Source organism: Sturnira hondurensis, unplaced genomic scaffold, assembly GCF_014824575.4.
Source record: "Sturnira hondurensis isolate 20B ecotype Veracruz unplaced genomic scaffold, ASM1482457v3 Scaffold0001872, whole genome shotgun sequence".
NCBI lineage: Eukaryota > Metazoa > Chordata > Mammalia > Chiroptera > Phyllostomidae > Sturnira > Sturnira hondurensis.
The window spans coordinates 13621407-13637072 of record NW_028074503.1 but is presented as its reverse complement, the minus strand read 5'-3'; the positions used below and the strand labels follow the sequence as shown (position 1 = coordinate 13637072).

The 15666-nt window shown below is 48.6% G+C and overlaps 1 protein-coding gene across 1 annotated transcript in view; it reads right to left on the bottom strand.

Moving 5' to 3' along the window:
• The window catches only part of MOCOS (molybdenum cofactor sulfurase), a 50523-nt gene extending 42307 nt beyond the window's left edge, over positions 1 to 8216 (bottom strand). Inside the window, exons 1-3 of the mRNA XM_037033112.1 lie at positions 8010 to 8216; positions 3693 to 3782; positions 864 to 930 (exon numbers count right to left, since the gene is read on the bottom strand). Coding sequence (XP_036889007.1) covers positions 864 to 930; positions 3693 to 3782; positions 8010 to 8151 — 299 coding nt within the window. The 5' untranslated portion in view covers positions 8152 to 8216. The remainder of the gene's footprint in view (positions 1 to 863; positions 931 to 3692; positions 3783 to 8009) is intronic.
• Between the last annotated feature and the right edge of the window lie 7450 nt (positions 8217 to 15666).

Here is a 15666-nt window from a genome sequence, read left to right as displayed (position 1 = left end):
ACTACATTCACCTTAGTTCAAAACAGACCCCCCCACACACACCGGCCTACTATGTGGCTCTATCATAACAAGTTTTAAGTCATCAACTTGTTTCACACTGCTTTTAATATTGGCAACCCAGTATCCTTTTCAGATTGGGGATAATTTAATATTGTATCCATTCAACTAGCTTTAGGTACCACCTGAAAATTATTTCCCAAAAACTAATTATTACATATGGAAAAATATAAAGAGCTTTTTCTAAAAGAATTTTTTTAGATGGAAGGGAAGGGAGGGAGAAAGAGAGGGAGAGAAACATCTATGTGTGGTTGCCTCTTGCGCACCCCCAGCTCGGGACCCAGTCCACAATTCAGGCAAGTGCCCTGACTGGGAATCAAACTGGCAACCCTTTGGTTTGCAGGCCAGCACTGAATCCACTGAGCCACACCAGCCAGGCTAAAGAGCTGTTTAATGTACAACTATTATTTTTAAAAAGAGGCGATGAATAAAACAAGATACCTAAGGAAACATGAAAAGAAAAACCAGAGAAATTGTTTTTCTTCTCTCTAAAAACAAGACTTACAACCTGAGTCACTCCTCATCACTCCTTCCCCAGGAGCCATGGCACCAGCCTGGGGCCTCACACACGGCGGTGCACACTTCAGAGCTGCCCACCTGCACCCCTGGTCTTTCCCTCTCGGCACCTACTCACTCTCACCTTCCTGCCCTCTGACCCTGATCTTTATATCACTGTGCATGCGGCCATTTAGCTGAAAGTTATGTTTCGGAAACCAATTCAGAACCTTTGTGGGATGCAGGCCAGCAGTAGGAAGGAAGCCCATACACCTGGGCGTGCCCGCTCGGGCCGGCGCCCTGCCACTCACCTGTAGCGCACCTGCTCCACAGTGTCATGGGTGAGTTTGCTGCTGATGTTCTGGCTGTGAGGATTACCTGGCAAGTTACAAAGACAAAGCCATCAAGTCACTCACCACTTGTGTTCCTCCAAAACCCTGTCCCTCAGTGTCCCCAAAAGTTAAGCATAAAACTATCATATGCCCCAGAGACTTCATTCCTATGTACTCAAGAGACATGAAAACAGGTCCACACACACAGCCATGCACATGAATGTTCGCAGCAGCTCTATTTGTGAAGAACATAATTTATGTTCTTTATCTCCATCAGCTGGAGAACAGAGAGGTAAAAAGTAATATGCCCATATAATGGAAAATGATCTGTCAGTAAAAAGGAACAAACTACTGGCTATGTCATGCGTGCATCTCAAAACCATGCTAAGTCAAAGATGCCAGACACAGAGATCACGTGTTGTATGATTCTATTTACAATCTCCAGCAAAGGCAACTGTATAGAGAGGCAGAAAATAGTAGGTTAGTGCTGGCCTGGGCTGAGGATGAAGGAATGGAGGGTGGGGGTTGAAGGGGTGGGGGAGCAACAGACATCACCTGGGAATGGGCATCAGAGACCTTACTGTGGGAAGAAAATATTCTAAATGATTTATAATGATGCTTGTACCACTCGGTAAAGTTACTAAAAATCATTAAATTGTGTTCTTGAAATAGGTGAATTTTATGAATATAAAATATAACTCAAGAAAGCTGTTGAGCAAACAAACAAACAAAACAAACCCTTCTCATCACTAGGAAAACAAGACAAGGATCTAGGAAGAGCATTTTGGACCTGGGAGTCAGACACTCAGAGGCAGCCAGGTCAACCCCCGACGCTTTTCTGCAGATTTCCCCACTGGTGCCCTGCACGGTTCTTCTCATTAACTCCAGGGAGCCCTGTCTACACACTCAGGAGGCTGCCCTTTCCCCTACCCATGCATGGGACAGAGCCATGACACCACACAACCTCAGTCCCCATCTGTCACCTGCACCTACTCACACCCCTGCTACTGGCACTGTGTCTGCAGAAACACATATGTCTCCTCCTCCAAATGTTTGGAGGGGGGCCATTACCGCTCCCCAGAGCCACCTCTTCTTGAGGCAAAAGGCTCTCCCAATTTCACCTTTCCCTTGTCAATTTCTAGTTTTTCTCCCGGGACCTGGTACAGCCCCTGTGTCTGTCCCAGAGGATCTCCCTCAAAACACAGCCCCCAGATGGGAACACAGACCTTTCCGAGGACCTGTCCTGCCGGGCCTGGTCACCAGCATTCCCAGGAGCAAGACCACATGTTCACGTTAAGGCAAATCTTGTAACTTTCTGTTTTGGGGTTTTTGCTTCGGTTCCCTCAAAGTACACTGGATGTTTGGGCATTGAAGCTACCAACGTTCCTTTTCCATGTCAACCAGTAACCTGCGACTTGCCCGGGTTGCCTTTCATCACCTTGGTTTGTAGCCCCGTGCCATTAGGACCACCTGCATCGTCTCTCCGGTCAGCCCCTTTCCCACCACTACGACTCTTACACAGGTCCAGGAAAGAGAATTGCAGGTCTCTTTGAGAACCACAGATTAAAGTCAAGATAAAGTGCCTTGTGGGCATCTTCCCAGGAGGCTGTTCTCCACAAGTAAGTATCTGCTGGCTACCAGAGCCTTAGTGTGACAGGACAAGATGTCATGACCTGCGACATCTGGTGGAGGTCATGGGCTTGCACTCTGGAGCCAAACTGCCTAGAGACTCAGCCCCCATCTCCTTCCAGGTGAGGGTAATTACCTGCTCTCTTGGGGGCCTGTTTCCTCACTTGTACAACACAGGTGATAACAGAACCTATACCCTGGCTTGTCCGGAGACTGGAGAGGTAACAGAGTTGAAGCACTGGAACAGGACCTGAAGTGCCAGGAGTGCTCTGTACAGTTATATTCATTGCTATTGTCATCGCCGCTGTTGCAGCTGCAACTGCTGGTATTTCAAACTCCCTTTCCAAAGTTACCTCCTGATTCCATTACACTGCTGATCAACGCCCTCAGTGACTGGCCCTTGTTTCTAGAATAAAGATCAAACTCTACAGGGCACCTATCAGGTACCACCCAACCTCTCCATTCATACTTCCACTGCTCCCTTCCCCTCCCTCTGAGTTCCTGGGCTGGTTCCTGAAACCACAGCAGGGGCTTGGCTCATGCTATTCCCTCTGCCTGGAATGCCTTCTCCCGACTCTTTTCCCAGTGAGTGCTGGCATCGACCCCACTCCTAAGGAAATTTCCCTGACATTCACACTGACACTCCACTGTCACTCTGCAGATCCAGACCCCCATGGCACCGGAGGCCTTCACGGAGTTGGTAATCTACATTTATTTGGAGATCACTTCATTAAGGTCTTGCCTTGACTGAACCAGAGTCCAGAGTCCATGAAGGCAGGGACTTTGTTGCCATGTGTACCATGCCCCAACACCAAAGTGGCTGAATAAATATTCATAAAGTGCTCCTTCTGTTGTCCCACTCTCTGCGCGGTGCCAGTCATACAGAGTCATCACACCACCAGATACAGCACCTTGTACCTCAGTGCCCTTCTTGACGCTGACCCCTTCTCCCAGAAGTCACCCATGTGTCCCTGAGCAAGTTCTCCCACCCCAGCAGCATGCGTGTTGTGGGGAATGACGTGTGTTTGCCTGGCCTCCTCCTCATCGTGCTTATTCAGCTTTGGGTGTCGGGCTCGGCCCCATTCTATCAACCTGGCATTTATTAAGCAGAACTATATGAGCTGAATGTAGTTGGCTAATGTTCAATGCAAAAACCAGTGATGGTGTGTTTTTCTTTACCATAAACATTTTCCGTGAGGTCCTGAGTGAAGCTAGTGAGCTGGCTCTGGGCGAACAATGTGGCTCCTGCGTGGTCAAGGTAGACGGTTCCTGAAAGAAAGCACGAAATAAAGCTGTGGTTCATTTTTAGAAGTTTTCCATGCATTTTACCCAGCGCTGGTTTGTGTGAGCTTGGGCAGTGCCCATGTGATGCATTTAGATGTGACACCATGCCAATCATACCTCCCAGTCTCTCGACATGTGCTTCTTAATCCAAACGTAGATATGAGCAACAGAAAAACTACATATTTAAAGACCTTTAGAGCCCCGAGAGAGCCTTCCTGATGAACCAGCTCTCTTATGAACCTGGAAGAGCATCTCATGTGGAGGAAGAGCCCAACAGACATCTGTGATCAATGATGGAGAAGCTAAGTCACCTGTGACTCACACCCTCTTCTGGCAGCTCCCCTGGTGGGCAAGCCCTGATTTCACTTTCCCAGGTGAATTCTACACCTTTTGGAGGCTTTGAGAGCTTCAGAAAACACTAGTGCATAATTTCAATGATCCTTTTGGCCTCTCTCATAAACCAAGAAAGTCCACTTTAGATGAGAGTAAGATATGGAGGGTTACCCACGAGGGGGCCGAGATCCAAAGGGTGCTAAGTCACTGCGTGAGTGAGGGTGTGGGGAAACAGGCCCGATGGTACATGGCCGGGAGGAGGGCAAGCTGGTGCAACTTCTTCATGGACAGCAATTGGGCAATATTGGTCTCACTTTAAAATGCAAACTCTCTTCGACCCAGCAACTATTCTTCTAGGAGCCGATCTTATAAACAACTGTGCTTTTGTGAAATGGCCTTTCTATGAGGATGTTCAATGCAGCATTGTCAGCCATAGCAAAAAATCAGAAATGAATTGACTGATCATCACCGTGCATCTAGAAGGAAGAATCATTGCACACCTGTCTGGCCCTGTCAAAGCACTGACATGGCGCAAACTCGCAGGTACATTTTCAAGAGCATACAAGGTAAATAGACTTACTCATTCTTTCCTTCACTTAACAAATAGTTTTTTCTCGGCAGGATGGGCTCTGCTTGTTTTATGACAGCTTTGTTGAGATATTATTCCCATAGCATACAATTCACACTTTTAAAGTATACAGTTTAGTGGTTTTAGTATATTCATAAAGTTGTGCAACCATCAAAACTAATTTCAGAAATTTTCTTTCAGCTCCAAGAGACCCTATACGCACTACTAATTACTCCCAGTTCCAGCCCCAGTAATCACTAATCTACTCTGTGTCTCCATATTTTCCAATTCTGGACATTTTATATGAATGAAATCATATAAAATATTGTCTTTTGGGTCTGCTTTCTTTCCCTTAGCATAATATTTTCCTGGTGCATCCATATTCAAGCCTGTATTAGAACTTCATTCCTTTTTATGACTGAATAGTATGCCATTGTGTGAACAAAGTATTTTTGTTTATCCATTCATTAGCTGATGAATATTTGGGTTCTTCCCACTTTTTTCTCTGTTATAAATAATGCTGCTCTGACTATTTGTGCACAACTTTTCTCCCAATCACTGGGGTGTCATTTCACTTTTTTTAATGTATCCATTGAAGCACCGAAGTTTTAATATTGATGGAGCACAATTTGTCTATTTTTGTTGTTATTGTTGCTTATGTTTTTGGTATCATAAGAAACCATTGCCTAATCCAAGGTCCTGACGATGTATTTAATTATCCAGAGCCACCACTTACCCAGACAAAGTCACAAACCTGCAGAAAATCTATGAGGCGAGGGAGAAGGAAGAGGAATTAAAAATCATGTTGTTTTGTTTCTCCCTGCCCTATGAGGGGGAAAAAGGTGGATATGTTCCAAGACTCCTGGCGGTAGGAGGGGTGAGTGTAGTCCACGAACGCCTACTTTAACCATCATGTGGAGAACACGCTGGGAACTTACATGAAATAGATAAATAAGGATGCATGCAACACTACCACAGGAACAGACAACTCTCAACTTTTGATGGCTTGACTTACAATTTTCTGAGTTTATGATGGTATGAAAACAATACACATTCAGCAGAAACTGTCCTTGAATTTTGATTTTTTTGTGGTCTAACAACATGCAGTACGATCTTCTCCTGTGATATTCAGCACGGCAGCAAGTCATGGCTCCCAGACAGCCATGCCTTCATGAGGGTAAACCCTGATGCTCCAGTGTATTCATTGTGTTAGCTGATTCTGCCCCACTGTAGGCTAATGCAAGTGTTTGGAGCACAGTTAAGGTAGGCCAGGCTGAGCTATGATGTGTGGTAGGGGTATTAAATGTATTTTCAGCTTAGGATATTTTCAGTTTATGATGTGTTTATCCACAGGTAACCCCATGGTAAGAGGAGGAGCATCTGTAGTGGTAGATGTTAAAGAGGACCTGAAGCCCAGCCCGAAATCCTGGCTGTCACATCCAAATTACACATTGCAGGGGAAAGGTGCTGCTCTTTAAAGGATAAGAGTGAAACGAGGAGGTGCCCAGAGAACACAGCTGTACTTTCCCAGGGGGGTGTTGAGGGTTCAGCCAATGATGGTGTGAGGGATCAGAGCTGGAGGGGATTAGGGGACTAAGGTGCTAAAATAATTACGGCCTGGATGATTACAGCTTCTGGGACTTGCATCAGAAGAATGGGAAACCTCCCTCCCTCCTTCTGCACCTGTGGGTGTTCGTCGTATCTATTTCTGTGGGTGGGAAATCTCCACAATAAAATAGTTCAGAGAGGGAAGGTGGAGACAGAGGGACAGGGCTGCCTCCTGCAGGTGAATGTGCCACTGTAGAGAACGGGGTAGAGCATGCCAGCCAGAGGTGCCATCCTCCTGAGCCTCCCCACCTAACCACAGACAGGGGACACCCCAAGAGGAGGCCACAGCCCTCAAAGCCGCTCAAAAAGAGTCACTAACTGAAACATAAGGAAATGGCCCAAAGAGCTGGAATCAGCTACCTGATTAATGACATGTAAATCATGGTTGCTGTTCTGCCACCAGCAGGGAGCAGTCACCAATCACCGTATTTTCCCGTGTGTAATGCGTGCACTTATTTTTCCCTTAAAATTTTGGGCAAAAAAAGCATGCGCTCTGCATGGGTAGCACTAATTCCGTATCTATATACATGTTTTTCATTCTTCTATTTACATGTATGTGTTAAAAGTTTAACTCTAGAAAGTAATAATGATAGCCATATGTAAACTAATACCCTGGAATGTGACATCAGTTTTGTTTCTAAATATAAATAAATAAATAATACCATTAAAAAATTAAAATAAAAGATATTTTTCCTGAAAGTCTGGGCCCAAAACGTGTGTGTGCATTGTACAAGGGAGCTCATTATACACAGCGAGGTATGGTAATTGTTCATCAAGAAAATAAATGCACTTCAAACTCAGGTGCCCGCACTGTGACCTGCCACTTAACTTGAGGACCGTCCCCTCTCTTGGCACGCTGTTCTTAAGGCTCATGGAAGTCCCTCTCACAAGATTTCTGGCTAAAGGGTCAGTTGTCCTCTGGGCGGGGCTCCCGCCTTGCATTAATGAGCTGAGAATCGCCACAGGGCCAGATCCAGCTCGATTTCAAAGTTAACCGAACTGTTCCTCCTTTCGGAACTTAGAGGCACGACGGGATCGATCCCCATCTTCATGTTCAATGGACAGGCTCACCTTGTACTCAACGCTCAATTTGCTCAGTTTACAATTTGCTAATTCTTCAATGCCCAGCGAGCTAGAGTTCAGAGGCATTGTTTTAAAACGAGAAAAAATGAGGTTTTGAACATAAAAGTTGCTGGTTAGCCCTCTCAGCAGCCTGGAACGCAGTCTTGGGGGCGGGGCAGACCGGGGCTGGGGGAGGGGTGCTGGGCCCTGCCAGGCGGCCTTACCCGGGTCGTGTCCACGGCACTGATCGCCTACACAACACTGCTGTGTCCAGAGGAGCAACAAAAGAGGGAGGGCCACTGGACATTCTTGCAATATTTTTTACAACCCCAGTCCCAGTTGGACCTTTAGAGTCGGCACTCTTGAAGGCAGAATTTTAAGCCCTGTTCGCAGAGGACGAGGACAGGTGAAAAGAGTCTAGGTTGGTCCTATGGCACTGGGAAGACTCGGGGCTGCAGGTGAGACCTCAGGGAGTCATATCCACGAATTGGAGGCGTGAACACGTCCCTCCAGGTCTTCCCATTCAAAATGAGCCCCAAATGAAGAAACGTCTTTCCCAACTGGGGCAGAAAGCTCCTTAGAAACCGCATACCCCCCACGCTGCCCGGCCAGCCCTGCGCAGGTGCCCCCGCCGCTCTCACCTGCCAGGCGGCTGAATTCTCGCGCCCGCAGCTCACTCAGGCTGAGCGGGCCATAGCCGGAGGCGAGCGGCTGCGTGCTCCAGTGCGAGAACGGAGCGAAAGCCAGCAGTTCGGCCCCCGGCTGCTCCTCCCCGCCAGCCATGACCCAGGCCTGCCTGCCGCGCTGTCCCTGGCCTGGCCGGAGTGAAAGCCGGCCCACACACACTCCGCCTCCCCACGCCCGAGTCGGTCGCGCCTCCCCGCCCCGTAATGACACCGGGGCGGTGCATCTGGAAACCTGCTGGGTTACCCTGGGCCGCGCCTGCGCGCGCGCGATATTACACGGAGTTTCACTTCTTCCTTTTTTTTTTTTTTTAAGATTTTTGAGGGGGGAGGGAGAAAGAGAGGGGAAAGACACCAATGTGCGAGAGATACATCAACCGGTTGCTTCTAGCGCGCCCCCTACCGGGAACCTGGCCAGAGACTCAAGAATGTGCCCTGACTCGGAATCGAACCAGCCACCTCTCACTTCTTTCCTACCCCTTTTCCACCTGGGATGGGGGAAGAGAATGACCGTTTGTGTTGTCGCTTGGAACTGCTTCCCCACAGAGACCACTCAGATGCCCCGGCACACTTCTTTATCTGTGGTGCCATGTAGAGATTGGGTGAAGAAGCAACAAATTGCATTTTCCTGCTCTGATCCTCTGGCAATCCTCACTGCCCTACACCTGCTGGGTGGAACTCCTCTCACCTCCTGGGACCGTCACTCCCCGTGGTGGGGAGTCACTCCCTAGTGTGAGGGGCAGGGCGTTTGCAAGGAAGACTTCCCCGGTTGGCACTCCCTAGACGAGCATGTGCTCAGCGTTTCTGAGAATGCAGCTGAGCAAAGGGTGGAGGAAGAAAAAGATTGGGGATTCAAGAGGTTAGTTGATAAAGTTTCAGCGGTTGTGCACTGTACGCGCCCAGTAGCTAGGAGGCGACTGGGACCAGAGGTCTGATCTGTTCCGCCCTTTCGCCTACTTCCGGGATGCTGGGGAAGGGGAAGGTGCCCAGCAGAGCGGGGCAACTGTTCCTGGACAACCACTGCGTCAGGTCGGGAGGTGTAGGTCAAACCCATGTTCGGGAAGAGCTGTGCGGACCCCGGGGCTGCAGGGGAGGTGCAAAAAATGGGCCCAGGTATAAAGTAGGAGACCCTCAGGTGCTATCCTATGTACCGGACCCACCTAGGGGAGTCGAGTGAAATGGGACCAGGTACTGGGGATCCTGATGAGGTACACGGTGTGGAATTAAGTGAGGAAAGAGTGTCCTAAGTAAGGGAACCAGATGTGGGCCACATGGGGGAAACCAAGTATCTCGAAGCATACTGCGGTGGTACGAAGTGGAAAAGGGCACCCACCTCAAAAAAAAACAAGAAAAAAAAGAAACAACTCATCGCATACGCTGCAGCCGGGGGCCGCGGTGGTCCTGTGCGTGGGCCGCAGGAGCAGTGGAATGAGTGACATGAGGATGCCTGTGGCAGAGTCCTCTGCCCGTATGAAGAGCGCCCAGAGGATTCTGCCATTTGGTGGCCCATCGTGAGAGCCTTGGAGGACTGTCAACAGCCCTACCGCCCCTGGCCCAGCCCCCCACCTCGCGTACCAGATCTGAAAAAGGGTGCTTTGGGGGCCACCCCACTAGAGCCGGTATCCGGGCGCCCCTGGGCCTCTGTAGCCCCTGCCCAGACTATTACAGCTTCTCTGGCTCACTGCCTAATCCCCATACCCTTTGGGGGGGGGGGGAGTTAAGGCAAAGAAAGATGGTAACTTTCTCAATGGCACACAGAATACATGAGCTTATACCTGTAAAGTCAGTCCACAGAGCCCAACCAGGTGTGTCCAGCAACCTCTGCTGCCACTGTGGTCCTCAGGGCCTGTTTCCCTACCCCTAAATCGTTAGAGGAGCAGGGCTAGCTCCTCCCAAGATCCTGGTTACTGTGTGTACCCCCAACCCCTCATTTTAATGCCCAACTTCCCAGAGAGACTATCCTCCAGGCCAGGCTTTTCCAGTACTAACTTGCACACATCACCTGGAAGTCTACTAAAATGCAGATTCTGATTCAGTTTGGGATGGGTCCTGAGGTTCTGTGTTTCTAACTAACCTGGGTGATGTGGACTCTTGGGTCCATGAACTGCGCTCCAAATGAAGGCCTAGGTCATTTTCCTGGGCAAGTAAGATATTTCCCCTAGAGGCATTCTGTGGCCAAGTAACAAACCCCAAACCCACAGGGTGCCACTTTAGGACAAGCTCACCTAGAGAACAATCTGAACAGGCCAAGAGAGAACTTTAAATGTTTACTAGTGGTAAAATATACTATCATAAAATTTACTATCTTAGCGATTTCTAAGCACACAGAGCTCAGTGGTGTTAGGCACCTTCACACCGTTGTGAGGCCAATCTCCAGAACCCTTTCCACCCTGCCCTCCCCGGCCTTTGGCAACCGCCTGTTTTCTGTATCTACGAATTTGGCTGCTCTAGGTACCTCTTACAGGTACCTTAAAACATGCTATATTTATCTTTTTTGTAACTGTTTTAGTTCATTTAGCATAATGTCTTCTAGGTTCATCCATGTTGTAGCACGTGACAGGATTTCTCTCCTTTTCAAGCTACTATCCCACTGTTGATCCACTCTCCCACTGATGACCACTTGGGGGATTACTTCTGCCTCCTGGCTATTACAGCCAATGCTGCCATGGATGTGAGTGTACAGATATCTCTCAGTTCTTTCGGGGGCATGCCAGAAATGGGATTGCTGGATTATATAATAATTCTGTTTTTAATTTTTGTGGGACTGCCATATTGTTTTCCATAGCTGTACCATTTCACAGTCCCACCGACAAAGTGCAAGGAAATCGATTTCTCCAAACCCTTACTCTGTTTCTGTTTAACAGGAGCTACCTTACTGGATGTGAGGCGGCATCTCACTTTGATTTTCATTTCCCTAATGTTACTGATGTTGAGCATCTTTTCCTGCACTTAATGGCCATTTGCACATCTTTGGAGAAATGTCTGTTCAAGCTCTTTGCCCATTTTTCCAGTTTTTTTAAATTGTTGAGTTGTACAAGTTCTTAATGTATTCTAGATAATAACTTCTCATCAGATGTAGGATTTGCAATATTCTTCCATTCTGTCGATTGCCTTTTCACTGCTGTGTCCTTTGATGACAGTGCAAAACTGTTGAAAATAATTTAAAAATAATCACTGAACCACAATTCAGTCAAGAAATATCTAAGCCCTTGGCTCTACCCTATGCTCAAAAGGGTGTAAAGATACTGGCCAACAGCCATGTAGGGAAATAAACGATTGAACATCCAGCCGTAAGGCCATGTGGGCTGAGTGCCCTACCACTGCTTCAGGATGTGGGTGAGTATTGCACAAGAGAGGGAGTTGCTTCTGACCAGAGTCCAGGGAAGTGCCCCAAAGGAGGAAGCCTTCGACTGAGGCCACAGCAGTGAGCCTGTGAAAAACGGGAGAGCAGTGGGTGTGTGGGGAGACCAACAGTCTCAGCCTGTAATTGGCACCATGATTCCCTGGGCCTCTTCTGCCAGAAAGAGCCTGTCAGGAGTCATAGGGCTTGCACTCACCCTGCCGGACGTGGAACCTCCAGCACCCACCAATGAATGTCTTACATGTGTTCACCACTCAATGAGCTCTGGTGCTAAAGAACAGCCACTGTCTCATCTCACCTAGCCCAGCTGCTGGGCCTGGGGCTGAGGATCCTGAGCTGGTCCATGCTTAGGTCCCAGGCAACTAGTTTCTGCACCCAAAGTTTACAGCTTTGTAAGGAAGCAGCTCTTCAACTCCTACTCACAGCCCCGTCTTACCTGAGTTTTCATAGAACCATAAAAACTATGTGCCAGGGCCCAGATAGGAGAGTCAGCCCTATTTTCTACTTCAAATCCCTCCCCCTTAGTGAGGCTTCATCCCTGTTCCAATCCACTGAGCCTGGTTCCGTACTCAGGATGGTGTGTCTCCTAGCAATGGGCTCCATTTGTGAGAATCCCCCTATACATAAGTCATTCATTCATGTATTTTCATTCATTCACTCTCTTGGCAAAAGTCCACTGAGTGTCTCTGAGTTAGGCTGTGCTGGACAAAGAAGAAAGCAGGGCAGCTTTGGGGGCAGGCTTTGAAAGGCTATTTTAAGCCAGGCTAAGGGACTAGACTTTTATTCTGAAAAATGTTAAGCAAGAAGATGATTGGGACAGAACTGTCTAACAGGCCTGAGCAGGCTGGGTGAGGTTGGGAGAACTGAGGGCACAGAAACCAGCTACAACTTCTGGCAACTGCCCAGCCCTGAACCACTGAAGATGAAAACCGTCCTTGTCAGGGGCATTCGTTCAGCATTCGCTGGGCAGCTGCTCCCTGCCAGGAACATGGGAGGTGCTAGAACACAACGGGCCAGAAGGCAGCCTCTAGGCCTGAGAAGCACCCAGGACATGGAGATGGGTCTGTATTCAGATCACCCCTCTACACTGCAGAGTGCTGCAGAAGGGGCCATTCAGCAAAGGCTGAGGCTAAGAGGGGTGAAAGCCTCCCCTACTTGGATTTCCAGAGGGTCCTGGAAGAGAAGGTGGGGCAGTGGAGAGGGCAGCACCCACGGGCAAAGGCCTGGAGGCGCAAAAGTCTCAGAAAATCCCAGAAGCAAAGCTTCGAAGAGGCAGGAACATAGGCTGTGGTTGTGTAGGAATGAGGAGTGGGCACATGGAGTGAGGGGAAGGGAGTGAGGCAGACTGCAGTGCAGGAAGACTCCGGTGGCTGTGTCAGCCTTGTGTCTGATGCCCCTGGCAGCACTGAGAAGAGGCATGGGTGTGGGGAGGCTGCAGGCAGCGCTGACCAGAGGCCAGGCAGGAGGCCCGGTCAGAGCCCCAGATGGTGCAGAAGTGATGGAATTCAGCAACAAAGGGCGACTGATGAGTACTGGCTCAGGGTGACAGGNCGCAAAAGTCTCAGAAAATCCCAGAAGCAAAGCTTCGAAGAGGCAGGAACATAGGCTGTGGTTGTGTAGGAATGAGGAGTGGGCACATGGAGTGAGGGGAAGGGAGTGAGGCAGACTGCAGTGCAGGAAGACTCCGGTGGCTGTGTCAGCCTTGTGTCTGATGCCCCTGGCAGCAGTGAGAAGAGGCATGGGTGTGGGGAGGCTGCAGGCAGCACTGACCAGAGGCCAGGCAGGAGGCCCGGTCAGAGCCCCAGATGGTGCAGAAGTGATGGAATTCAGCAATAAAGGGCGACTGATGAGTACTGGCTCAGGGTGACAGGGTGGATGCAGGGAGGCAGGAAGCTCAGGCATAGGGAGACAGTATGAAGCTCAAATCAGGATGTCTAAGTGGAGATTCACCCCAGGTCTCAGGAAGGACACCGTTCAGGGTTGCAGACACAACTTATGGGAGTGGTCACCCCAGGAGTTCTGGAGTGTTCAAAGAGAGGGCAGAGCCAGGGGGTGTAGTGACATTTAAGGGGCACATACCTCCATGCCTCACCAATGAGAGAGAAGGTACAGAGGTGGGAGCAGAACCAGAAAAAAAGTGTCTTGGGAGTACCTAAGGCTGAAAGACATTAAGATTATTGAACTTACCGGTTAGGTGGTATCTCAGTGGGGTCAACAGTCCACTGTAATGGCCAGGTCTTAAAAAGTAATGAACGGTAGAGGTGTTCCCACTGGCTTAAGCCCCTAGGCCTCATGCTCATGGAGGTAGCTGGGGGCTGCAATTATGCTACATCAAATTTCCCACCCAGCAGTTGGGATGTTTCCCCCAACTACCCAGGAGGTGGGTGTTTCCAGGAGGCCGCATTTGGCTTGGATAACAAAATTAACTTAGTACTTCCTGCTAGTGGGGAATGAATACCTCCCTAACAATGAGAATCTGCTGACCAAGATATTCTGGTAGCTGAGAAATCAGAAGAGGGCCTGCCCAGCAGAAAGTAATGAGAGACAGCAATAGGGCCGGGTTTTTCTCCAAAGCCTAACAGAGTACAATCTCTCGTAGCAATAACTTGAGGGCCACGGAAAGATGAGAAACCCCAGGACACTCCCTCCCCTCAAGTGACAGGAGACCTTTTCTGTGAATAGAAGCTCAAAGGGCAGCTTGGAATCACGACATGGTTGGGAACAAGGCTCCATTGTATCTAAATCTGTAATGTTCAAAACAACAAAACCCCACCAGTACTAGGCAGACCGAAGAGGTGGGTAGGCCCAGAGCAGGACCTTCCTGAGTGTTTTTCTGGGAGATCGGCTTCTCCCTGTGTTCATTCTGAAGCTCCTCTGGGCCAGGCCACCCTCTTCTGGGTCCCTTCTGATTGACTCCTTCCTTCTGCTCTTTGCCCCCTGCCCCTTTATGCCACCAAGATAGGGGAAAGGATCGGACAATCATTCTATTTACTGACTGGTGGATTACACTGGAGAATGCTTTCTCCCCCAGCCAGTCATCTATATTGTCAAACGTACCCTTGAATTCACGATGAGCTAGATGCTGTGGAGAACAATCTGATGCCCTGATGTTTAAGGTTTAGTAGGCTTGTATAGTGGGCTTTCGTGTGTTGCCTGCTCTTGATTTTGCTTTGAAAAAACACCGTCTGTGGAGCAGCAATGTGGTTGTAGTGTGAAGGACCTTGCCTCCAGCTCCAGAACAGTCTCATGGTTGGTGCTATTGCTACCTCAGCTGGGCACTCAACATGCGATTTTCTCCTGCCCGCCATAGTTCAGGACATTCAGGTCAGAGTAATGCCAGGGACTTTCATGGTATGAGAGAGGAAATCTGTCACCTCAGGGGCTGCTTTCATCCATGAAGGAGGGCAGCCTTAGAGGAAGGCTGACCCATGGAGAGAGCAAAGCTGAGAGAACCAGAGAAAGGGCAATGGTGCCCCAATCAAACAATACCTGAACTTTGACCTGCCACTGGATTTTTTTCAGTTATGTGAGTCAATAATTCCTCATATCACTTTGAGACAAACTTTCTTTCCACAAAAGGCATCTAATCAACACAGTTTAAAAGATACACAAGTAAAAGACAGGAGTAAGAAATGCCATAAAAGAAAACGAGAATAAAATACTATGGAATTCAAAGAAAGGAAAGAATACTTGACAAAAAGATTAAGAAAGGCCCTAGGGAGGCAACATGGGCTGAGCTTTCACTGTAAAATAACCATTACCAATTAATAGCATCTATATATATCCAGGCCCTGGGCTAGTGTTTTTCGTGTACTAGCTCATTAATTCCTCACCAAACCCCTTCGAGGTGGTTATTTTTTACAAAATGAGACTAACACTTATTCTATTTTCCAGAATAAAGCACCTCAGTCCTTAGCCAAGCACATGATGACCTGCAATTGTATTTATTTCATTTCCCTGCTTCTCTTGAAACAGGGCCACAAGATTAAATTTTGGCCACGGAGATTAAGCAGAACTGTGTGGACTTCCAAGTTTTCTTGAAGCTGGGGACAAGCCTTTTCCTGCCTACCCTCTTTCTGCTAGCTTATCTACAGAAATCATGGCAAGAGGCCAAGCTGCCCCTCCGGACAGTGAGGAAGTCACACACTGATGATCGCAGGCAGCAAGGAAAAAAGCCAGAGTCCCTTGGTCACACTGAGAAGTCTCCCTACCTTGATTCCTTTTTAGAAAGAACATTCTGCATCTTCGTCAGAA